The sequence below is a fragment of the Vicia villosa genome, linkage group LG6 (assembly GCF_029867415.1).
Source record: "Vicia villosa cultivar HV-30 ecotype Madison, WI linkage group LG6, Vvil1.0, whole genome shotgun sequence".
In the NCBI taxonomy this organism is placed as follows: Eukaryota; Viridiplantae; Streptophyta; class Magnoliopsida; order Fabales; family Fabaceae; genus Vicia; species Vicia villosa.
The window spans coordinates 158,102,608-158,128,089 of NC_081185.1; the positions used below are offsets into that span (position 1 = coordinate 158,102,608).

The window sequence follows — 25,482 nt, forward strand, 5'->3', positions numbered from 1 at the left end:
GACTATATTCGAAGACCCGAGGCAAATTATATATTATGGTCATTATAACAAAATTTAATAATAATAATATATACTAAATTATTAGTTTTTTTTAAATATCATTATTTAGATTTGTCTAATATCAATTTATTAAAAATAGTCTAAATTAGGTAGGTTTCATTTATTCGGTGATAAAATTGTATTAATAATAATTAAAAAGAAGATGAAATATTATAATTTATAAAAACTTAGTAAAAATATTAAAAGTACACCATGTTTTTATAAATATAAAATTATTTATTAAATCATTATAATTGTGTAAATTTATTAACAGATAGTAAATTTTTTTATATTTATTTGTTGTGCTCAATAACAACATTATAGATACAAAATGTAATGCTCACTTGTTTTACCAAGAATTTTTGAAAAAGCTATTATCATCAATACTAAAATACTAAAAGGTGTTTGACTTATGGAATTGTCATTTTTTAAACAACTTGTCAATTGTTATCTTCTGAATCAATTCACAGTTATAGTTGCACATAACATAGATTCACAAAAACATTTTATAAAAAAAATACTTCAAAGATTATACCAAACTTTGGAAACTTGTTTGAAATTATAAAGTGTTTTTTATAACATTTTATGCTTTCTTAGAGGTTGTTTAATATACATCTCTTCAGTGATCACACCATTTATGAATACACCACTAGTGAAAAAAGAATAATATAATTTTAAAATTTACACCCAATATATTAGAAAAAAGGTGTAAATAAGAAATGTGTGGCAATTTTGTAAATAAATTGTCATTTTAAATATTATTAGGTGATAATATACACCCTATTCTAAAAAAACAGGTTTAAATTGAAAATATTATTATAATCAAATCTCTATTACTCCCGTTAAACTAAAAAAACGGGTGTAAATTTATATAGACTAAAAAAATTATTTTATTTTATAACTCAAATTCATAGCATTGAAACTGAAACAACACAACATTCTTATCATCGAAACCCAAATTCCCAGATTCATCGAAACTCTCTGAAACTCATTTCACCGAAACCCTTCTCTCATCGCACAACTCTGAAATTCATTCGCACAGCTTCGAATTCTATTTGCACAGCTCATTCGCTCATTTCACCGAAACTCTTCTCTCATCGCATTGTGAATTCGAACTCCGAAGTACTTTTCACTTTCGATTTTCCCCCAAATTTTCAAACTTACTCTTCAATTTTCCATGTTCTGATTTCTTAGTTGTAACAATTTTGTTTAGGAGAAGAAAGATAAGAAGCTTCTGGAAAAGAAAAACAGATGAAAGTGAGTGATTCCTATCGATTCCTCAAATTCATATTGTGCTTTGTTTTTTACTTTTTTTTTTATGTGCAATAAATTGATATAGGAACAAATATGTGATGTTTTTTGATCTAATGTGTGTATTTTTCTTTGTTCGCTTCGTCGAACACTTGGCGTGCGTTTCAACAAGTGATTTCGTATGAGACGATCTCTGTCGTCAATGAGTTCCCTCATGATCCTCATAATGGAGGAAGTTGAACAAGCTAGTAGAACAACTGTTGTAAGCTGTCATAGAGTTCTGAGTATGTTATCTCAACCAAGAGATAAGTTCATCATAAGAATTTAATGGTGGAAACTGGTGAAGCTGTGAATAGGTTCAAGAAAGTTGTGTCTTTGCTTCAAGATGGTATGGGTCATGCAAGATTTAGGAAGTTTAGGAATCAGAAACAAGTTCCTTTTCCTCAAAATGCCTTCTTGGACAATCCGGTTTGCAAGAAATTGAACAACCATCACACCAAGAAGGTTCACTTTAGTCAAACTACTTATCCTGAGAATTCGGGTTAGGAACTTGCATTGACCGTGCGAAACCTGAACACTTTGTTGGAATTCAGCTCTAATGGGAAAATTCCTCTTCCCCTTGCTCAACAAGCTGCGTCGAGTTAGTCGACTCACTATTAGTTCTTTCAGCATCAGCAGCAACAAAGGTTAATGATTGAAGACAAACTTGTTTGGATTGTTTACATTGTTGTTGCAATTCTTAAGATAGAACAAAGCACAGTTTGAGGTAAAAGCTCTTTGGCTATTTATTTTTCATCTATTGCAATATAGTTGATTTTCTTAGTAATTGTGACTTGGTTAATATGACAAAGAAGTGTGCTATTGTTGTTCATTTTATTGAAGATGTAAGACATCCCCAGCTAAGTATAGAAATTTTGTGGGCATGGTAGCTGTCATATTTTCTTATGTTGCTTAGCTTGATCATAAATCTCTTTATTGTATTCAATGTGACTTTTTTCGGCTTGTCTTTTTCTATAATTTCAATTTGTGGAAGCATCTGCATCAAGCTAAAGGCTAAGTTAAATTTATGAGGTCAATATTAGTTTAAACTGACAAGGTGAATGGTTTAGATATTTTAAAAGGAGTTGGTCCAGTAGTTTTGAATTTTTAGGTATTAAGTTTGATTTTGGCATGCTTGTGGGTGCATAACTCCGTACAATTTTAACATTAAATCCTTAAGTTATCTAGCAACATGAGAATGATCATTTTAAGATTTTAATATGTATCTTGCTTGAGTGTTTAGGTACTAACTCAATCTAACAATCATGGATTTCTTACTAAGAAATATAAGTAAAAATCTCAGCCCTCTAATTTTGTTATTGTTTGGAAGGTGGGTTTGGAATGGTGTAATGTGATGAAAAGAGACGAGATTGAAAAAGTGGTTAGAAGACTTATGGTGAATCAAGAAGGGGAAGAATTGTGAATGATTCTTCCAGTGATGCATTAAATGGGTTGGTAAAATGCATCTTATCATTAAATGCTCGATTAGTGATTTCACACCAATTTTGAGTACTCAATTACATTTCTCTAATTGAATAAGAGTACATTTTTGTGGTTATCAATATAACTAATTAATGTTTATTAAGATCGGAAGAGTATAACATAATCAGGTATGCTTGTGTTTTAGTTAAGAGGTTATTTCTATGTTCAGTACTTTTCTTCTTTGCACACTTAAATTGATGTGCATGTAATGAAATTTTCAGATTTTTTTTTGATGTTATGGTTGCAGCTTGCTACTAATACTTTGGAACGTGTTGCGCCACTGACACATGCAGTTGGAAATATGTTAAAGAGAGTTTTCGTCATTGGATTTTCAATAGTGGTGTTTGGTAATTAAATTAATTGACTTATTTGAGTTTATTTTGAGCTTATGAAAACGGTTTATAGTTTATACGAAAATATGAAAACAGTTTATAGTTTATACGAAAATATTCAAACTTTATGTTAACATCTGCAGGCAACAAGATATCTACACAAACTGGCATTGGAAAATAAACATATTTTATATATAGTCTTCAAACTCCAACCTACTGTTATTGTGAAGTAAACAAAGAACTGCAATTTGAAAAACGTATCTCCAGTCTGTTTCCATGGGTGGTCGCGGCGGCTGAACACCCTTCCTCTCTTTAACACATTTTACAATGTTTTCGTCATGAAAAGTTGCAGGTTATGTGCGCGTGATAATTTTGGAGAAAAGTTGTTTATTATATCTTTATCCAATATATCTCAGCTTGTTTGATTTGTGTTATAGAAAGTGCTGCAGAGTATCCGAATGTAGTCCAACCTACCTCACTGTTTCTTAATCCTAGTAAGTTCTGTTAAAATTATCTGACTCTACGTCTTGTGGTCACTTTACTTGAGCCACAGTTTATGATATGCCTTTTTAAGAAGTTTGGTAGATACTATCTAAAAAAAAGGATTTAAAATCATATATTTAGAATTAGCTTCCAAAAAAGGCTTTTCACTAATGCTGTAATATGTGGTAATAATTACTCTCCTCTGTTAACTAATGATCATACCCTGCTATTGAATTGAGATTGGAATATGTTTCCATTATGAAAAGGAATCTAGTACTTGTGTATTTAGTCTTTTCGAGAATAATAAACATGACTTATTCTTCTACTGTTTATGTGCACTCACTCTTGGTGAGATAGCTTAGAATGCTATGGTTTATTTAAAAGGGAATGTTTTCAATAGTGCACTCACTTTTTTTTGGACGGTAGCTTTGAAAATAAACCTCTACATCCACAAGCAGCCCAGCTATGGAGCAATCAAGAAGGTAATAAACATATTTGATATATAGTCTTACAATCATTATGAGTCTTGTGATGAATATAATTTGTGAATCTGAAATAGCTATGATGGTTTTTTGGAATGTGTTGAACAGATTACAGAAAGATGGTTCTCAAGTTATACAATTCTCCAAGTGCCACTGGTGGAAAAGGAACTTCATATTTTTTTGGGGTTTGGTACACATAGACTATTATTTCAAACACATCAGAACTCCTTGTAGAAAGTTCGTTGATACATGAACTGTTCTATCTTATTTACAGTTTTTTATTAGATATCTGATGTCATGACATTTTTTCAAGAGTTAAAATCTGCTGTTTTTTCTTTTTAGTTTTAACATCATCTAACAATTAGTTTCACACGTGCAGTTTTTTTCTCTGTGAGGTTGTTCAGTCAGTGCAGCACAAACTACAAAGTGAAGAAAGAAAATAGATTCACTAATCTCTCTTTAAAAGCTTCGAGTTCTACTTTTAATGAATCACTAATTGAACAGTATCTTTCTACCTCTTCATTCATTTCATTCACCTAGAAGATGGACAGTTCACTAATAGCAGAAGAAGCAACAAGCAATGGGGATAGTTCGGGGAAGAGATCAAGCAAAACCTTGGGGGACAGCCTACTTACAAATACCTGCCAATCAATTCGGAGATGGGGGTTCTCCAGATATTTACCCTGCATTTAAGCACACCCTCAAAACAATTTCTAGTGATTCAGGGTGAGATTGATAATACACTTTCACAATAATTATCTGTAAACATAATTTAACTTTTCCTTCATTGAAATGGAAGTAGGAGATATGGCATTATTGAATGCGACACTATGATACAGGAGGGCATTGAAAAGACTGTAAGTGACCTACCTATTATCCTCCAAGAATTGTTTGTACTTAAATTTATGTTCACATTTCTTTTAATATGTTATTAGACGAGATTTACGGCTTTATTCTTCTAGGTTTGGTTGTTATAGTTGTTCTCTAGAGTGTTATTAATTGTAGATTACAGAAAATAGCGGTTTGTTCAAATTCAATTACACAAGATTGCTACAGCGGTACTATAGCAGTTATTTGATGATATTTATATTAAATATCTTATTGCTGAACAATAGCGATAGACGCTGTCTAACAACATCTCCATAAGTTCAAGCAAAACCTTTCCTTTCTTATTCCTATGTTAACAAGACTGATGTTAACATCAAAATGCGTTTTCTTTAAACTGGCGAGGCACATGGTTATCCCCTACATGCTAATGTTGGTTCCACCGAATCACTGGACAGGGTATGGCACATATTCAAATATTTTCCTATTCAATTTATTTTTTAAATTTGAATTTTCTCTATGTTAGCTAAGTTCTGTTGACTTGTATAATGCTTGAAAGTTTGATAGCAATCTTTGAATCATAAATATTGCAATATTATTGCAGGTATGACAAAGGAGCATACTTGTTTTTGCCATCATACGTAATGAGAATACATGGAGCAAAACAGCAACGTGAAGCTGTAAAGAGGGATCCCAAGAATCAACTTGACCCTATTTTTGAGGTTGAATTTTTTTAATGTTTGTACATTAGTATCTCAGTTCAAAGTCCCAAGTTAATACTTCTTGAAATTAATGCTGGACTTTTTATACTTAGGCACTTAACACTCTTGATGATACCAAATGGAGGGTAAACAAAAGCCTAATTGGAAGATTATCAAGGTAATTGCTTGATATTGTTGATATTATGAGAATGAATTCGTAATGATATGCTTCATTATAATTATATTTCAGTACTAATATGCTTTGTATCTTATATGTAGAAACATGAGCAAAACAATGGATGGGCGTGTGGATATTATGTAATGAAGAACATGTTTGATATTGTTGATACTTCCATTGTTGAAAGATTCGATGAGGTAGTATAATTTGCAGACACGTCACCCTATGAAAAAGAGACAATCGACCATATTCGGCAACTTTGGTCTCAAGTATTTTTGCAAATGGTTGAAAATCAAAAGGTTGAGGAGCAAAATCTATCAGATCAAATGCAAATGGTTGAAGAGGATAAAGAGATAGAAATGTTGCCAAAACAAAAGCCAAAGAAGAAGAAGAAAACTTATATATGAAGAAAGTGTTATGACTTAGTTAAAATATAATTTTTATGTGTATGATTTTATAGTACTTGAAATATTATGACTGCACATGATTTTGTATAGTTTTTGATTAATATTAAAAATATTTTGACTTAGTTAAAATATGATTTTTATGTGTATGATTTTATAGTATTTGCAATATTATGACAGAAAATGAAATATAACTAAATGGTGTGTATGAAATAGGGTGTAAATAGATATAATTGTTCATTCATAAATGGCGTATTTACACCCGATTTTTACTAAAATAGGGGGTAATTAAGAACATATTTACACCCGATTTTTATTAAAATAGGGTGTAATTAAAACATAATTAAGCCCAATTACACCCGATTTTTATTAAAACAGGGTGTAATTAAAACGTAATTACGCCCAATTACACCCGATTTTTATTAAAACAGGGTGTAATTAAAACGTAATTACACCCGATTTTTATTAAAACAGGGTGTAATTAAAAACGTAATTACGCCCAATTACACCCGATTTTTATTAAAACAGGGTGTAATTAAAAACGTAATTACGCCCAATTACACCCGATTTTTGTTAAAAATAACGGATGTAAATTCTTTAGACATTTCTCACCCTGTGGATATACACCCGATTTTTATTAAAAATAATGGGTTTAAATTTAATAAAAAACGGGTATAAATTAACATTTTTGTACTAGTGCACCTTTAACATTTACTTTGAAAAATAGTGATATTATGATAGACAATGTAAGATAATAATAATAATAATAATAATAATAATAATTTCTAGTATATCTAAATGAGAAAAGTTTATGTGTAATCAATACCTTCCTGTATATTATATAGCCTCAGCATGCTATTTATACTAGTGTTACAAACCATAATATACTTCCAAACATTCAACATCGATAATCCATTATATTTGTGATTAGATAACTCTAATGAACATTTATTATAAATAATTAAGGGAGAAAAATGATGGAGTCAATGATCAACATATTATTGTTAAACATGAAACATAACATCCCATAAAACAAATAAAAACGTGATAAAAAAATGTTACATTTAAAAAAACTTTATCTCATAAAAGTAAACTCGTATTCGTGTTTTTACAACTGAGAATTATTATTATTTAAAATAAATTACACAAGGTACTAGATAAATTATACAACAAAAGACCACTCTATCAGAGCTCGTCTTTCATATCATTTTCTTTTTTAGTTTTAACATCACGCCTACAAACCCTTGCTTCCTTGAAAACTCTGCCCGGTTTGCATAAGTAATTCTTTTTTGGCGCACAATGACTATCTTGAGAACAAATACATAACCCTTCCAATGCACACCCATCTTTCAATATTGTCACCCCTTCTTTAAGTCCAAGTATTTGGTTTGTCCACTCACTAGAAAAAAGTCCTCGTGAATCATACTCTTCTTTAACCTTCAAAAATTTATCTGCTTTATTATACTTCTTAATTGCTCCCACAAATCCTAAGTTTCTATTTTTTCCCCAGTGAGATAACCCTCCATATTTAAACAATCCAATTTGTTCTATCTCTTCAATTATGTCTTCAAAAAGTCTTGGAGCTAATGGATCTTTACTGCGGTAATATGTTATGTCGAAATCTATAGCATCTTCTGTTTTACCTAAGTATGCATTTGAAGTTGTAACATATCGCATAAGGATTCCACTGTACGATTCTAGTCCACAAAGTGCCTTTGGCTCCAACTTAACAAGCTTTTGAACATCTTCTATGAAATTTTTTACAACAGATAAGGAAATACTAAATGTTGTTTGGTGATAGAATTCTCCAATAATTCTTGAGTCCCACGGACACGCTGTGATCATTAGATCCTCCAAACTATCCAAACATGTTCCTGATGACTGCATTCTGTTGTGTAATCCAACAATAGGGTATCCAAAAAAGACTCCTACAAATTATAACTTTTTACAAAATTATGTTTCATGTTATGTCTCGTGTACGTGTTAGTGTTTTATAACAAATGTTTTATGAAAAAAAAGAATACCATTGTCAGTCAATCCATAACCAGAGGCAGCAAGTGTTGCAGATATAAACTTTGCACTAATGCACTTTCCATTAGCATCATTTCCGATTTCTTGAATTTCCTCTATTGAAGAAAAAAATTGATTAAAACATAACAATTTTAACTAGAAATACAATAAAATGAAATTTAAGTAAGTTAATTAACCTGTTCCTCTAACAACTGCTAATGCAGCAGAAAGTGTTGAACGAAATCCTGTGAAATCATATAAACCATTTCCAGATGTATTCATAGAAACACGATCATCAATTCTATAAACAACTTTTTGTTGACTTGGATACCATGATACATCTGCAAATTCATGTTTTCTACCGAAAGTAGTTAATTCATCACCTAAATCAGAATCATCTTTAGTTAAATATGTAAGAGATCGTTTGAAGAGGGGTTCCAATTGTAAAGTAACCTGTCAAATAATAAGTGACAATAGAAAAGTCAAACATGGTACTAGTAATCCAAAAGTAAATTAAGACACAACAAATTAAAATAAACATTCAATACGTATGTGTGAAAATGAGTTGAGATATTTATACAATATTTAGGTTTGAATTGTTAAATTTTCCATCAATTAGTTTAGTTAGATTAAGACACAACAAATTAAAATTTTAGTTTGAAGGTGATGTTCTTTCGATAATATTATTCACCCTAATTATAGTTTTTACGATTTTAGCAATAACTCTTTGTTTTTTATGTCATAATCAAAATTGGTTTGTAATCTCGTTTTGTGTCGATTGTTGACCTTCTTGTTGTGTATCAAGATTGAAAAACCCTTAGTTCTCTCTTTAATATAATTCTCGCTTAAAAAAAAATTAGTTTAGTTAGATTAACCTATGTCTTTTATATTATGTTACAAGTGTTTGACTTGGACAACCTTTTACTAATATTTTATTAGTGTCTCTAGAAGTTTTGTTTTAGAGTCGTCCACACAATTTAGAAAATAATTAACTATGCTAAATTTCTTTTGTTTATCAAAAGAAATTTGTTTTAATGAAATTTGTTTTTTATAAAATACTATGCTAAATTTAATAATAAAATAATATACAAATAGTCTAAATAATTCATTTTAACAAAATGTAGTGTTTCAGTTGAAATATTAAATAATTAAAAAAAAACTTCAATATATAACACAAATACAAATATTTTGGGTTAGGGCACACAAATCATATTTAGACAAATATTTTGCCATACGACGACACATAATAATTTTAATAATTGAATAAATTATATATATATATATATATATATATATATATATATATATATATATATATATATATATATATATATATATATATATATATATATATATATATATATTGGTGTAAGTGTCGGATTTAGATACGGATGTCGGTAGTTATATAGAGATCAATGTCATGAGTATAATAAGTCTTCTTCAAAACTTTTGTATTCTACAAAAAAAGATAAAAATAGTAAATTAATTACAAAACAAAAAGTTTATGTATATACCTGAGAAATAACTCCAAGAACTCCTAAAGAAACTCTTGCAGCATTAAGATCTTCATGAGATTCATCAAGATTTCGAACTTTAACGAATCCATCTTCTGGTCCTGAAGGACTAACAATTCTAAGATGTGTAACATATTCATGAACAGCACTTCCTTTACCCCATAATGTACTTCCATGAGCACCTGTACCAATTAATCCTCCAATAGTCAAACCCCACCAATATGGTGTATATGGTAGAGCCATTTCAAATCTTGCAGCTTCACTAATGATCTCTCGCAATGTCACACCACTCTCGACTGTTATTGTCATCGATTCCCGATCGATTTTCAATACACGGTTGAGATTTTTTGTGCTTATAAGAATTCCGTTATCGTCGGGACAAACTAGCTTTGGTATACTGTGAGAGTACCGCGTTGCAACTTTCATTTTTTGCTTGTTTTTGGAAGCCGACGCGACTATTGATACGAGTTCCGCCTCCGAGGTTGGATACTTAGCCTCGGAGGCTTTGCAGATGGTTCGATCGGGGAACGCGCCGTTGGCGTTTGTGATGGTGCAGTTTGTGTTGTTTGATGAACACTTAATTGGATCTGCTGGAGGAGTTGAAACTGCTCCATGGATTGTGAATAGGAAGAAGAAAAGAATGGATTTGAATCTGATAATTTTAGAGCTTAACATTATTAGTATTGTTTAGCTAGTTGAAATTTGTTGTGTATTTCTAAGATATGTTATATGGTTACTTATAGGGGAAAAGTAATATAAATTGTCCTTGCTGGAAATAATATCCATATTGGTGATGGCTAAGAATATGAGAAATGGTCTACTAATAATATTCAACTTGATGTCATTGTTATAACAAGTAGTTTGACGGTAATGATATTTTTATATGAAATCCAATTTAAAATTAGGTCATCATATTTTTGTATATAACACCAATATATTTTTGTAAAATCCGATTTAAAGTTGGTAAGGTTGTTTTCTTTTTCATCCTTAGTAAAATAATTGAAATTTTATTCTTTAAAAATAAATAAAGGAGGTGTCATAAATTTGAATTCATAATTTTACAATTTAAATGTTTAGATATATAATAAACATTTGAGTTGGTTTAATGAGATTAATAAGATTGTTGAATAAGTCACGAGATTAATTAGACTATTCTATTAGTCTAGAATAGGCAGAGTTGATATTCTCTTTAGGTGAGTCATCTTCAAAGTTATTGTTTTCTCTTGACAGTTTTACAAGATCATATTTACATTAGAAAAAATCTTCTTAAAACGGAGATTACTATAAGATTGGAGGTGTCTCTTATTCTTTTTGTTTGGAAATTCTTGAGTCTCCTTATCATCTTTTCATGACTTGCGAGGTAATAATAGTGACTGTCTGTTACATGATTTTTAGGTGGTTGGGTTGAAGTGTATTTTTACCTAGAGACTCTTTGTCCCTCATTCAGATGTTCACTACATGTGGTGGTCTGTCAATGATTAGGGGGTGTTTGCTTATGATTTGACATACTGCAGTTTGGTTGATTTGAAAATTTCAGAATGATATAGTGTTCTCAAGGTAAATTGGTGTCAGTTAAGGACATGAAACACATGAGCATTCTTTTGCCTTGAAAATTGTATCTTGATAGGTTTGTGGATAACTCTTGTACTTTTTCCGTTTAACTTAAAAATCCTATATAACATTTTAGTCAATAGTCGCTTGAGTGTCTTCTTCCCCCCTTTGGTATATTCTTGCTGTTCTGTTGAAATTTGTTTTTTTTTTTTAATAACCAAACATGTATTAAATTAGGTGCTCCCTTTGGAATTCTGTAGGAGCTCTAGTATGTTTTTTTTTTGTTAGACGCTTTCGTGTATCCCTTATTTTAGATTTTTTGTTTTGTTTTGGAGGATGTTTTGCTTCTCACTTATATTAGTGGTTGGTCTTTGTGTAGTTTTTGTTGCTTCTGTTGGATGTTAGGTACCTTTGTTTTCTGTATTTTAGCCCTAATTATATATTGTATATATTTATATTTCCATTTGCCTTTTAAAAATGTTATGTTTTACATTATCTTGTTTAAAGCAAGGTCGTTTAGATATAAAATTAAAAGGGCTAACATTAAAAAAAAAAAAAATCATTCTGGTACTCTTTAGTTTTGTTAGATACCGGTACCCTCATCCAATCAAACAAGGTTATTCATTTAAATTTTTTAATTAATTTATACTAAAGGTACCGATACCCAATTTTTTTTTATGGGTACGTAAGAATTTACAAAAAAATATCCACATGCAAGAATTTGTTTTATTTTTTCATTCTTTGTTTTCTACGTCCTTTGATCATAATATATTAATATTCGTTCCGAGCCTAGTGTTTTATGCGTTGTGATTTGGCATGGAAATGTTACAGTAACGACAAAGAAACAACTAAATATTCTTTATGGTCAAATTTATACATACTAATTAGGGATGGTAAAACGGTTGCCGCTGTGCCCGCCCCTTCTAAAGTCTGTCAAAAAGCGAGTGAGGCGGACATGCCCGCCAAATAAAATGGTATAAAAATCATGTCCGCCCCGTCAAGGTGGCGGATTAGCGGGCGGCGGGCTTGCCCGTCTATTTTTTAATTTATATTTCTTTTATTTTTTTTATAGATTAATAGTCTTTTTTTTTACCTTTCAATATAAAATTTTTCAATTTTTTTAAAACAATTTTTTATAATGCATCTTTTAAATAAATTTTACCTAAAAAATATTGCATATATTTACAAATAAATATATATAGAATAAAACCATCAAGAATTTGAATGACTAGAAATAATTAAAAAAATAGCAGATTTAGAGTGAGACGAGCTTAACAAATAGGTGAGACAGACTTTAGCGAGCAGCGGGTTTTGACAGGACGAGCTTAAGCGGACGGCGGGTTTTGACGGAGTAGACTTTGGTGGACGGCAAGTCCAAAACCCCAATCCAACCTGCCATATTTTGGCGGGTGCACGGTCCTACCCGACGGGCCACTGTCTGTTTTGCCTCCCTTAATATTAATACCGGTGTTTTACCCACCGGTATTATTTTTAACATCTTTTTCTAATTTGTTATATACATATTGAGTCGTAAAGAATCTACACCTAAATACATTAGGTGTAACAGAAAACATTTTTTGAATTTGATTTGACATTTTTAAGAATTGATATAATCTATTAGTTTGTTTAAAAGTATACTTTTATTAAGATTTTAAAAATTAATATTTGACCTGTTTCATGGCTGGCCCAGGAGGCATGAGGCAAATTATTAATAAGAATTATTTTAATAAAAAATAATAATTTAATTATTTAAATAATATGTTTTAGAATTATTTAATATGAATCTATTAAAAATAGTTTAAATTAGGTAGGTTTCATTTATTTGATAATAAAATTATATATAATAATAAAAAAAATGAGATATTGTATTTTATAAAAATTTAATGAAAATATTAAAAGTCCACCATTTCTTTATGTTTTTATAAATATAAAATTATATATGAAATCATTATAATTGTGTGAATGTTGTGAAATTAACCAAAATAATATAGAGATGAAGGAGACAAAGAAAAGAGGAAAATGGATATTATTTTATTCTCTTCAAATTTCCTAAACATTGCAACTTGAATATTTATAGCACATGACCAATAACCATCATTAACTCAAGGAATACACAAAGGTTAGGAACTTAACTCATAGAAGTTAAGGAATATTGAAAGATTTGGGAAAATAGACATCCACAATCTATTTACTATTATTCATAACACTCCCTCTTAAATGTTCATTGATGATATGTCTCGTTAAAATTTTACTAGAAAAACCAGTGGAAAAAAATCTAGTGAAGAAAAAAGAGTACAATATCTTTTTAAAATAAATTCATTTCTCCCCCTCAGCTAAACGATCATTTCTTCGACGATGAAGACCAATCTTTTATACTAGTTGATTAAAAGTTCTACTTGGGAGTGACTTTGTGAAAAGGTCTGCAAGATTATCACATGAACAAATTTGTTGGATGTTTATATCACCACTCTTTTGAAGATCATGAGTGAAAAGAACTTTGGAGAAATGTATTTTGTTTGGTCTCCTTTAATGTAACCATCTTTCAATTGAGCGGTGCATGCAGTATTATCTTCATATATGGTCGTTGTATTTAATTTTTCAGAAGATAAACCACAATTATTTTGTATGTGTTGAATTAGAGATCTCAACCAAATGCCATATCGACTTGCCTCATGTAGTGCTAAAAGTTTTGCATGATTAAGTGAAGTTGTTGCTATTGTTTGTTTCACCGATCTCCATGAAATAGCTGTACCACCGCATGTAAACAAATAACATGTTTGTGATCTACCATTATGAGGATCTGACAAGTAACCTGCATTTGCATAACCTGTTAATTCGAATCTGGATACTTTGGTATACAACAAACCCATGTCTATTGTACCTCTAAAGTAACAAAGCATATGTTTGACTTTGTTCCAATATCTTCATGTAGGTGAAGAACTATATCTTGCTAATAGATTGATAACAAATGATATATCAGGACGTGTATAATTAGAAAGGTACATTAGTGCTCCAATTGCACTGAGATATGATACTTCAAGACCAATCAATTTTCCATCATTTTCTTAGGGTCTGAAAGGATCTTTCTCCACATCTAATGATCTAACAACCATTGAAATAGAAAACAAGTGACATTTTTCCGTACAGAAGCGTTTTAGCACTTTTTCTATATAGCCTTCTTGATGTACAAATATTCCTTTGTCCAAATGCTTGTAAACCTAGACATAATGTTGTCTTTCCTAGGTCCTTCATATCAAACTCTTTCTTTAAACAATTCATAGCTTTTGGAATCTCTTCAGGAGTTCCAATAATATTTATGTCATCCACATAGACAACTACTATTGCAAATTCTTTTCCTGATCTTTTTTATAAAAATACAAGATTCAATTCTTCAACACCCTTTACTCGGATATGACGAAGAGTTGACTGAGCAATTGTTCTACCAACAAATGAGGATAGATCCCAAGTTTGTTCTGCGAAAACCTTTACTAAGATACACCCAAGTTTTCTTAGGAGTATGAAGAAAACTCTTCTTTTGATCCATAAGCTTCAATCCATAATGTGAACAAGAAACTATCATTTTTCCTGATACAAAGAGCGAAACTTCAAAAAAAAAAATTTAATTTCTTAATTTACCTTAATCTACCTATCACACTCAATATTTATAGTTGAGCACAATGATAACGGTTTTGGTATAAGGTTGAAAATCATATATAGCATCTAAAGGATCTCACACAACATAACTATAAACTTCTCACACTTTCATCAATCTAGGACGTTTTTCATGAGGTTGAATCATATAGATAGTGTATTTATGAATGAAGAAATTGTTTCATGGTTTCTCTCAAGATTGTTGATAAAGAAAGATTGGGTTCTTGGTTGATTTTCAAAACAAAAAGATTCATTAGATTATCAAGGGACTTCTCTTTTCTTATGATCATCAAACCATGCCACAAGAAGATTTGCCATATTTTTTACATTAACAAAAATAATGACAAACAACCATTTCTAAAGACACAAACAAAAGGTTTAAATAGTGTTGGAAAATGACTTCAATCACAAGAGGGGGGCTGAACTGTGCTATTTAAAATTCACAATTGAATTTAAGGTTTGGTTACTTAAAAGGGGAATTGTGTTAGTAATTCTAAAATTAGAGTAAAAAAAGCATCAGAAAGTAAAAACAATAAATTATATAGCAGAAAGTAAGAGATAAAGGTTTAGAGAGAATGAGTAAGTGGTTTATCCAAGTTTGAACGAATATTGGCTTAATCCTGAGCTCAAGAGATCTTCTTCCAATTTTGATTATAAACTGTATATTTTATAGGTTATGTCCACAAACCTTCAATACAAACAGATCTAGAGATTTCTTAATGGCTTATCCCTACCAAAACATAAAGATTTTACCCATTCTTTGTAATGTCCGTTAATTTAATTAATTATTTAATTAAATTATTTTCAATTATTTGTTGAAATGTTGTGATAAGTTGCTATGTTGCTATTAACTGATTATTTAGTTGATTTGTAGTGGCCATAATATTGGAATAGTTATGAGATTAACTGTTGGGTTTATTTAAGTGGTTGGTTGTAGTAAAGGTGGGGTGTAGAAGTTAGGCCCAATGGAAATAATAAAATTATAAGGTTTGGTTAAATAAGGAGAATTAGGTTAATTAGAGTTTTGGAAAGAAAGGTTTGGAGAATTAACCGTAAGAAAGTTGCAGAAGAGGAAAAGAGGTAAAAGTTGGAAGTTAAGGCAAGAGTCTTAAATCGTTAGAATGTTATAGAGCAACCTTCAATCTAAGGTAAGGGTGGGGTTCTGACTCTATAATGGGGTTTATGATGAATGTTATGTGGGGATTGGTTTATATGAGATTATCCTGTGTGTATGTTTGATTCTGTGTGAAATGTTATTGTTTTTGAAATTGTGTTGCCACTGTCATATTTTGTTGCTAAAGTTGCAATGATTCATTCGATGAATTTGTTGTTGAGAATTATTCCATGGTTGATATAATTGTTATGTTGTTGTGTAATTCATGTTGTTGTGGCCTGAAATCATTGATCGATGAAATTAATTTGAGATTCTGCGTTGAAACGGAAGATGAAACAGAGGAGCTGCGTGAAAATGTGCATTGTGCCGAGGGGCACAGCGTGAAGCCATGCTGGGGGGCATGCTATTGTACCGAGCGACACATTTGGTTTGGGGAAGGATGTGCCGAGGGGCACCCCTTGTGTGCCGAGGGGCACACTTCCCATGTCATTATTTTCCTTTGTTGTTTTGTCTATTTCCGTGTCTGTTACTTGGTTAATTGCTTAATAATGGTAAGAATAGCAGAGATCAATGTATTAACAAATATATTATGAATTAGTTTAATTAATTAGCAGTTATTTTTAATGGTCTTAACCTATTAAATAGAGACAAACCAATTGTTAGCACTTAGTGTAGTTACATAATTGTTATTTAGCAGAGTAACAACAAAAACAATAATAGAGACGATTTGTTAGTTTCAGATAGCAAATATGATTATTAGATGACAGAGTCAATATACTTTAACAGGGATGATTTTAGTTGCAGAGTCAGTATGTGATTATATAGTAGGAATCAAATATTAGTGGCAGAGTTAGTAGTAATTAACAGGAACCTTTGTAACTAAAATGTAGTAGTAGTATAAATGAATTAGTGGCAGTAAAATAATATCTTTATCATCTTGGCAGAGAATAATTAATAAGGACTATTAGTGGACTAATTTAGTAGATATAATTTAGTAAGACTTGGTCAATAATTGTATTGGTGTATCTAAGTTGCTGCGATGTTGTTGTTATTAATTGTGAAGTTGCAGGTGATGAATTGTGTTGTGTTGCCTCCATTGATTGACAATTATTAAGTTGTAGGCTTATGCAACGATGTATTATTGTTTTTAAGTTGCAGGCTTATGGCCGATGTATTATTGTTTTTAAGTTGCAGGCTTATGGCCAGTGTTGAGTTGTTGTTAAGTTGCTGTCGAATTATTATTGCGGTTGTCGTTGTTGCGTTGTATCATGTTGTCGCATGCATAACATAACATGTTGGAGCTTATGCTCTGTAAGTTGACCTGGATTGGCAAAACATTAAGTTGAAGGATTATGCCTTGTTGACGCCTCTATTAATTAGGATATTTTATGTTGGAAGTTATGCTCCATTGGTACCACATGCATGTGTAAATTGTTGTTGTTATACTTGTTGATGATTATGTTGTGATTAATTTTGTTTAAAGTTGTGAAGCGGTGATTTATGCATGAAATGATTCTAATATAATGTTTATCATACATCCGATTATATTGTTTGATATCTCACCCCTTCTGTTTGAATGTTACCCTTATGTTGGTAACGTGCAAGTAATCCAGAGCGAAGGTTGTTTACCTTTATTAGTTTGGGTCATGTGTCGGTCGCTCTGATACGTAACACTCGGGGGATGAATGCTTGTTGCTTTATTATTGTTATTATTTACGTTTCTAAAATTTAAGTTGATTCATTAAGTACCTTGTTGTTTAAAGTTGCTTTCAGTTGAACTAAGATGTTAAGTCCTTTGAGTTAAAATTGTGATTCTGCTGCTTAATTCCAAAGTTGTTTTGTTTTTAAAGACTAATTTATGTTGTTATCGGTTCATCCGAGTTTTAAGTGTTATGTATCTATTTTAAGTGTGACTAAATGCTGTTGTTTTTACGTAGTAAATGTGACATCCTGTTTGTATGTTGAAACTTTGAAACTCTGATTTTAATAATATTTGTCGCGTAAAAAATGGGGTGTTACATGCTTAGCTATTGAACCGGTTATAGATTTTCCAAGATAATCGTAAAACCCAAGCCGAACTTTTCCAAGCTAAATTTTAGAGCCAAACATAGATTTTTTTGACTGGTTAATCTCAAGAACCAAACTCAATTTCCCAAGGATATCAAAATCTTAAGATTAATAACAATGACACGACACCAATACAAATTCTTCCTCACATGTAGTTTTCACTCACAAGGCACTAAGGTAACTTGGATGAAGTGAGATAAATTCTAAAGAAATAGAGAAAATCTGAATTCCCCGAAGGGACTTCATTTGGTATAGATGGTTTGCGAGCACAACATTTATTAGAGGCACTGTGTGGAGAAGATTTTGATGTGTCTAGATATCTCTCATGTGCAACCACTCTAGTTGTTAACATATGGCTGGGAGGGAGATGTCTGATGAGTTTGGATAAGTTTGTTGCCTCCGCATGTTTAACACCGTTATTAAAGCCTGGTGGTGGGATACAGACAATTATTGTGGGTTTTATTTGGAGGTGGTAGGTATTTAAGGTTACAATGAAATGGGTAAGTAAGGATGTGGCACGATATCCCATTGTCTTCTAATTTTTGGTTGGGGTATCAGGTGTTGCTAAGGCCATTTGGCACAGTGCCAACTGGGTGTTGAGCAAGTGACATAGAGATGGATCTTTGACTATGCTCACGATAGATTTCACAAATACTTTCGTGTGATGGTAGTAAACTTTGTGGGACTGTTAGTCGAGATGAAGGTGTTATCAAGGGGTTTTCCATGAAAAAAACGACCACGAATGTTAAGTTAAAGCATCTTCTACCACAACTAAGGTATTCTCGGAGGGAGTTTCTTCTACTTCGATCTTGCATGGGTATCGCCAAACTCTTTTTTGTCCTTTGAACGTGTCAACCTAAAGATATGGAGAAAACATCTATTTGGTTTAATAAAGATTTGTGAAGGGATGTTAAAGACATGGGTTGGTGGAGGTCATTTCTTCGGGGACCTTCAATGGAGGGTGGCTTCTTTACCTGATAGAGTTTGAGAATTGGGTTTGTACTCGACAGTAAAGGTGTCCCAAGTTACACTCGAAGAGTTACACCACAAGTTACACTCGCAGAGTTTGAGCATATTGGGTTTTGTTAAAAGATGACCCAAACTAATCCGAACCAAATGCGGTTTTTTGCGGTTTCGGTTTGGTTTGGTTTGGATTGCGGTTTTCTATTGGGTTGGTTTGGTTTTGAACACCTATATATATATATATATATATATATATATATATATATATATATATATATATATATATATATAGCATATTAAATAAGAGTATTTTTAAATGAGAGATGAGAGTAAGTAATATCAACCATTGGATTCATTAAGAGAGAGAAATTAATAACCTCATTAATGTGTTAACATTCTCTCTTGATGAATCCAATGGTTAGTTATTTTTCCTCTCATCTCTCTTGATGAATCTAATGTCATATATATATATATATATATATATATATATATATATATATATATATATATATATATATATATATATATATATATATATATATATATATATATATAGAGAGAGAGGAGGGATCAAATTACACCCGAAGAGTTACACCACGAGTTACACTCGTTCAATAACTACATCTCGAATTAATATTTTATAAATTCAACCGTTGGATTGAAACATTATATCATATAGATCATACCTATAAAGTTTGAGCTTAATCTATAATGATTTACTATATCATCAAGATATCCAAAGATTAACGTCAAAATGAGCTTTCATATAACGTTAATTTTAATGTAATTCAATGACATAGTAAATCATTATAGATTAAGCTCAAACTTTATAGGTATATAATCTATATGATATTATGTTTCAATCCAACGGTTGAATTTAAAAAATATTAATTCGAGATGTAGTTATTGAACGAGTGTAACTCTTCGGGTGTAATTTGATCAAGTGCGTGGAAACACAAAGAATGGAAAAGTAAGATACAATCTATTTTTTGCGTGTGGACTTTCTCTCTATAAGTATCATGTAACATATCTTAGATATATACAGCACATTCCAACTAGCTAAACAATAGTAATATTAAGCTCTAAAGTTATGAGATTCAAATCCACTCTTTTCTTCTTCCTATTCACAATCCATGGAGTTGCTTCAACTCCTCCAGCAGATCCAATTAAATGTTCATCAAACAACACAAACTGCACCATCACAAACGCTATCGGGGCATTCCCCGATCGAACCATTTGCAAAGCCTCCGAGGCAATGTATCCAACTTCAGAGGCAGAGCTCATATCAATAGTCGCATCAGCTTCAAAAAACAACCAAAAAATGAAAGTTGCAACGCGATTCTCTCACAGCATACCAAAGCTAGTTTGTCCTGACGATAACGGAATTCTTATAAGCACAAAAAATCTCAACCGTGTGTTGAAAATCGATCGGGAATCGATGACAATAACAGTCGAGAGTGGCGTGACATTGCGAGAGATCATTAGTGAAGCTGCAAGATTTGAAATGGCTCTACCATATACACCATATTGGTGGGGTATAACTATTGGAGGATTAATTGGTACAGGTGCTCATGGAAGTACATTATGGGGAAAAGGAAGTGCTGTTCATGAATATGTAACACATATTAGAATTGTTAGTCCTTCAGGACCAGAAGATGGATTTGTTAAAGTTCGAAATCTTGATGAATCTCATGAAGATCTAGATGCTGCAAGAGTTTCTTTAGGAGTTCTTGGAGTTATTTCTCAGGTATATACATAAACTTTTTGTTTTGTAATTATTTTTCTATCTATATATATATATATATGAGAAAAGGGGTGATGCACTGACAGTGTAAAATAATTTTACACTGTCAATCAATCACAACCATGTATTCAATTTCATCACACTTTTATCTTTAAAAAATTTTAATGACATGGCAAATTGTTTGTTTTCTATTGGATGACAGTGTAAAACTGTTTTACACTGTCAGTGCATATCCCTTAAACCCTATATATATATATATATATATATATATATATATATATATATATATATATATATATATATATATATATATATATATATATATATATATATATATATATAATTGATATTGGTACACTAGAATCTTACAATTACATCGTAAATTATACAGTTTGGTTTTTTTTATTATGTTAAATAATTATTTTTTTCATCTTTTTCAATGCAAATAGATACATATATTCATTGTATTTTATATGGTGTAAGATAAGGTGTACACTTTTGGTGTAAGCATAGCATTGCTCATATATATATATATATATATATATATATATATATATATATATATATATATATATATATATATATATATATATATATATATATATATATATATATATATATATTTAACATAATTATTTATTTTCTGAAAAAGTGGATAACCCTAAAACAAAACTTATATAATTAAAGTAATGAAATATCTGTTAAGGGTTTGTCATTAGGAGTGTACAGGAAGCTATCTAAGTCAAACACTTGGAACTTAAGTTTTGATTATAAAAAAATATGCTAATCAAATTTGACTAATTCATAGAAAATTTAACAATTCAAATCCAAATATTTAATATATTACATGTACACACTAATATAAATTAATATTATAAAAACTAAAATAAAAGAACACATATCAAATTCCACACGGCATATATTTATGAGTATCACATGCATTATCAAAATAATAAAATTACTTAAACTAAAATAATATATTTACATGGATCTAATACATGCGTGTGTGTGGTCTAGCGGTGAATCGCTTGGGTCATGAGAGTGTGCTCCTCTCAAGGTCTCATATAAAAAGAAGTAGTTACATAAAACGGTATATATCACTTGAATATATATTTATAAGCCGGGTATAAGAGAATTTAAAAGAATTGAGTTAAATTCAATCATATTTTTTAACATTTAAGATTGTATTTATTTTACATTACAATTAGAACCCCTCTTCAAACGATCACTTACATATTTGACAAAAAATGATTCTGATTTAGGTGAAGAATTAATTACTTTTGGAAGAAAACATGAATTTGCAGATGTATCATGGTATCCAAGTCAAAGAAAAGTTGTTTATAGAATTGATGATCGTGTCCCTTTAAATACATCTGGAAATGGTTTATATGATTTTATAGGATTTCGTTCAACACTTTCACTTGCATTAGAAGTTGTTAGAGGAACAAGTTAATTAACTTATTTTAATTTCATTGTATTTCTTGAAGTTAAATTGTTATGTTTTGATTTATTTTTTATTTATAATAGAGGAATTTCAAGAAACCATAAGCGATGCTAATGGAAAGTGTATTAGTGCGAAGTTGATTTCTACTACACTTGCTGCTTCTGGTTATGGATTAACTAATAATGGTAATTTTTTGTTTTTTTCTTTTTAAATATTTGATGTAAAATACAAACACATAGATGTAATTTTTTTCGTAATTTATCTTTTTATTTAAAAAATTAATTATATTACTTAAACGGTGTGAAATGATCAAAACGTCATATAATTTAAGATAGATAAAATTAATAAGTTTAGATTTTGATATAAGAAAGTTACAATTTGTAGGAGTTTTTTTTGGATACCCTATTGTTGGATTACACAACCGAATGCAATCATCAGGAACATGTTTGGATAGTTTGGATGATCTAATGATTACAGCATGTCCATGGGACTCAAGAATCAAGGGAGAATTCCATCACGAAACAACATTTAGTATTTCCTTATCTGTTGTTAAAAATTTCATTGAAGATGTTCAAAAACTTGTTGAGTTGGAGCCAAAGGCACTATGTGGTCTAGAATTATATAGTGGAATTCTCATGCGATATGTTACAGCTTCAAGTGCATACTTGGGGAAAATGGAAGATGCTATAGATTTTGACATAACATATTATCGTAGCAAAGATCCATTAGCTCCTAGGCTTTTCGAAGACATAATTGAAGAGATAGAACAAATTGGATTGTTTAAATATGGAGGATTGCCCCATTGGGGGAAAAATAGAAATGTAGGATTTGTGGGAGTTATCAAGAAGTATAACAAAGCAGATAAGTTTTTGAAGGTTAAAGAAGACTATGATCCACGAGGATTTTTTTCTAGCGAGTGGACAAACCAAATTCTTGGACTTAAAGAAGGGGTGACAATATTGAAAGATGGTTGTGCATTGGAAGGGTTGTGTATTTGTTCACAAGATAGTCATTGTGCACCTAAAAAGAGTTACTTATGCAGACCGGGTAGAGTTTTCAAGGAAGCAAGGGTTTGTAGGCATGTTATTAAAACCAAAGAAAAAGATGATATCAAAGCCGAGTTTTGATAAATTATGATATATTGATGCATAAGTTATCTACTATATTGCATTTTCTTATGTATGTTCTCATGTTTGTTGCAAAAAAAAAAATAATTCTTTGATGTAAAAAACAAGGATCTGAGTTTCCTTTTCCGAGATAAAGTTATTTTCAATGTAATGTATTTTGTCATGTTGTAATTTGTTTTTATGATATTAATGTTCATGTTTAATACTTATTTGTTAGTCATTGATTTTATTTCTGTTCTTGTTTAATTAGTTATAGTCAGTGTTGTAATGAATTATTTAATTATGCACTATGTAACACAATAGTTCTTCTTCTTCTTCTTCTGCATATTTTGATGTTTTAAAAATAACAATTCTTAGTTGTAACAAAAAGAGTTGGAGTTCTCTTTTATGAGATAAAGTTGTTTTCAATGTAACGAATTTTTTCATGTTGTATTTTATTTTACATGATATTTTATGTTTAATAATTGTTTCGTGGTGGAATGAAAAATATAAAATGTTGGTGGAACAAATTCTTATGGTGTGGTGGTGAGAGCTTTAAGTGTGACGTAGGGAGGTGGATCTGCAAAGTTAGCACTTTAATGCCTGAGTATGTGAAGTCATAGAGATGTAGTTTTAAGAATAAGAGTGAGATAATACCTAAAATTGTTCTGTGTATGAATTATATATGGTCGACGATTGAAACTGCTTTCATCTAACCTGACACACCTATAGGATGCAAGCGCACAGTTCTATTAAAATACTATAGAAAAATATATCATTCTGTTGAGGACCTATGCATGAGTACCAAATTTTTCTATTTTCGATAATTATCTAAGACGATGATTACTTTGGTTTGGAATGATTTTTGGTTTGATTAAGATATATTTCTAGGAGAAGAATTAGAATTATATGATTTCTATCCTAGACTCGCCCCTAACATCGGCATTACATATGCATCATTCATTTGTTTTAAGAATATAGTCATATCAATATTCCTGAATGCTTACCCCAAATTATTTGATAGACAACCTCACAAAATTTTTAGTTACCCTAAATGCTTGATTGGACAATCGCAAAGCATCATCCGTTAGATTGAAGTCTCGGAGACATCAAAAGGGGAGTAAGTACTAGATCACATGTTAACAATTTCTATACGTACTCTGCTTTTATTTCCCAAATTGAATCTAAATTGATATTTGATGTTTTATTTGATGATGGAAGTTTATTTGCTATGCAAGAAGAACTAATCCAATTTAAAAGTAATGGCGTTTAGGACCTTGTTCCACGTCCTATTGATAAAATCATCATTGACACTTGATGGGTATTTAGGAAAAAAATGAATGAAAATTGTGTAATTACTAGAAATCAAGCAAGTTTAGTGGCAAAATGATATAGTTAAGTGGAAGGAATAGACTACGAGAATACTTATGCTCCAGTAGCTCGTCTAGAAGTTATTAGACTCACTTTGGCATTTGCTTGCTGCCTGAATTTTAAGCTTTATCAAATGGATGTTAAATCTATTTTTCTTAATAGTCATATAAACAAAGAGATGTATGTCTCACAACCCCCGGGTTTCGAAGATCACGGACATTTTGACAACATACAAAGTTTTTGCACATGCTAATCTCACAACCAAACAGTGATTTTACACATACTAGTCTCCAAATCAAATAGAGCTTTTATGTGGGCTAAACTCGAAACCAAACAAAGCTATTACTCAACACAATCACACTCTAGAATGAGACAAAATTCAGCACAATACCAATACAACATAGTTCTTACAAAGATTTCTCTTGGCACTAAGGTAACTTTGGTAAAGAATAGAAAATATAGAATAAGTGAGTAGAAAGGGAGATATAAAACTTTCAATTTTGAAATCAAGTGTAAAATAAAATGAGGAGAAACATTCTTTATATACGGAAAAAATTTGGCTCAGTAAGGAAATTATCCATGGGTCATTTAATGATTTAATCAATTAACCCAAGTTGGTAATCAATCAATCAACCCAAATATGGAAAGTTTTTTAGTTCCGTAGTTATTAATCGATTAAAGGCTCTTCTAATCAATTGGATGCCTTACAAATGACTTAATTGATTAACCTT

At 30.7% G+C, this 25,482-nt stretch overlaps 3 protein-coding genes across 6 annotated transcripts; 2 read left to right on the forward strand and 1 right to left on the reverse strand.

Moving 5' to 3' along the window:
- Window positions 1–956: 956 nt before the first annotated feature.
- Window positions 957–6,288, forward strand: LOC131610777 (DNA-directed RNA polymerase 1, mitochondrial-like). 4 transcript variants are annotated; one of them, XR_009286649.1, is made up of 12 exons: window positions 957–1,161; window positions 1,253–1,296; window positions 1,463–2,056; window positions 2,660–2,780; window positions 3,059–3,158; window positions 3,287–4,108; window positions 4,217–4,345; window positions 4,488–4,834; window positions 4,911–4,965; window positions 5,538–5,655; window positions 5,748–5,812; window positions 5,914–6,288. XR_009286649.1 is itself a non-coding variant. In XM_058882824.1 (4 exons), the coding sequence occupies exons 1-4, from the start codon at window positions 5,286–5,288 to the stop codon at window positions 5,954–5,956; spliced, it is 333 nt and encodes a 110-aa protein (XP_058738807.1). In that variant the 5' UTR covers window positions 4,993–5,285; the 3' UTR covers window positions 5,957–6,288. The 4 variants fall into 4 exon arrangements, 1 of the variants encoding a protein (XP_058738807.1); XR_009286650.1 differs by having other exon boundaries at window positions 3,287–3,637; window positions 4,053–4,108; window positions 4,217–4,834; XR_009286648.1 differs by having other exon boundaries at window positions 4,217–4,834.
- Window positions 6,289–7,246: 958 nt separating this feature from the next.
- On the reverse strand, window positions 7,247–10,483 carry LOC131610775 (probable L-gulonolactone oxidase 6). Its single transcript, XM_058882822.1, has 4 exons — window positions 9,741–10,483; window positions 8,424–8,679; window positions 8,241–8,342; window positions 7,247–8,144 (listed from the first exon to the last, which is right to left on the reverse strand). The coding sequence occupies exons 1-4, from the start codon at window positions 10,413–10,415 to the stop codon at window positions 7,402–7,404; spliced, it is 1,776 nt and encodes a 591-aa protein (XP_058738805.1). The 5' UTR covers window positions 10,416–10,483; the 3' UTR covers window positions 7,247–7,401.
- A 9,603-nt stretch (window positions 10,484–20,086) lies between these two features.
- Window positions 20,087–23,539, forward strand: LOC131612949 (probable L-gulonolactone oxidase 6). Its single transcript, XM_058884686.1, has 4 exons — window positions 20,087–20,834; window positions 22,024–22,278; window positions 22,358–22,459; window positions 22,659–23,539. The coding sequence occupies exons 1-4, from the start codon at window positions 20,177–20,179 to the stop codon at window positions 23,399–23,401; spliced, it is 1,758 nt and encodes a 585-aa protein (XP_058740669.1). The 5' UTR covers window positions 20,087–20,176; the 3' UTR covers window positions 23,402–23,539.
- The last annotated feature ends 1,943 nt before the right edge of the window (window positions 23,540–25,482 follow it).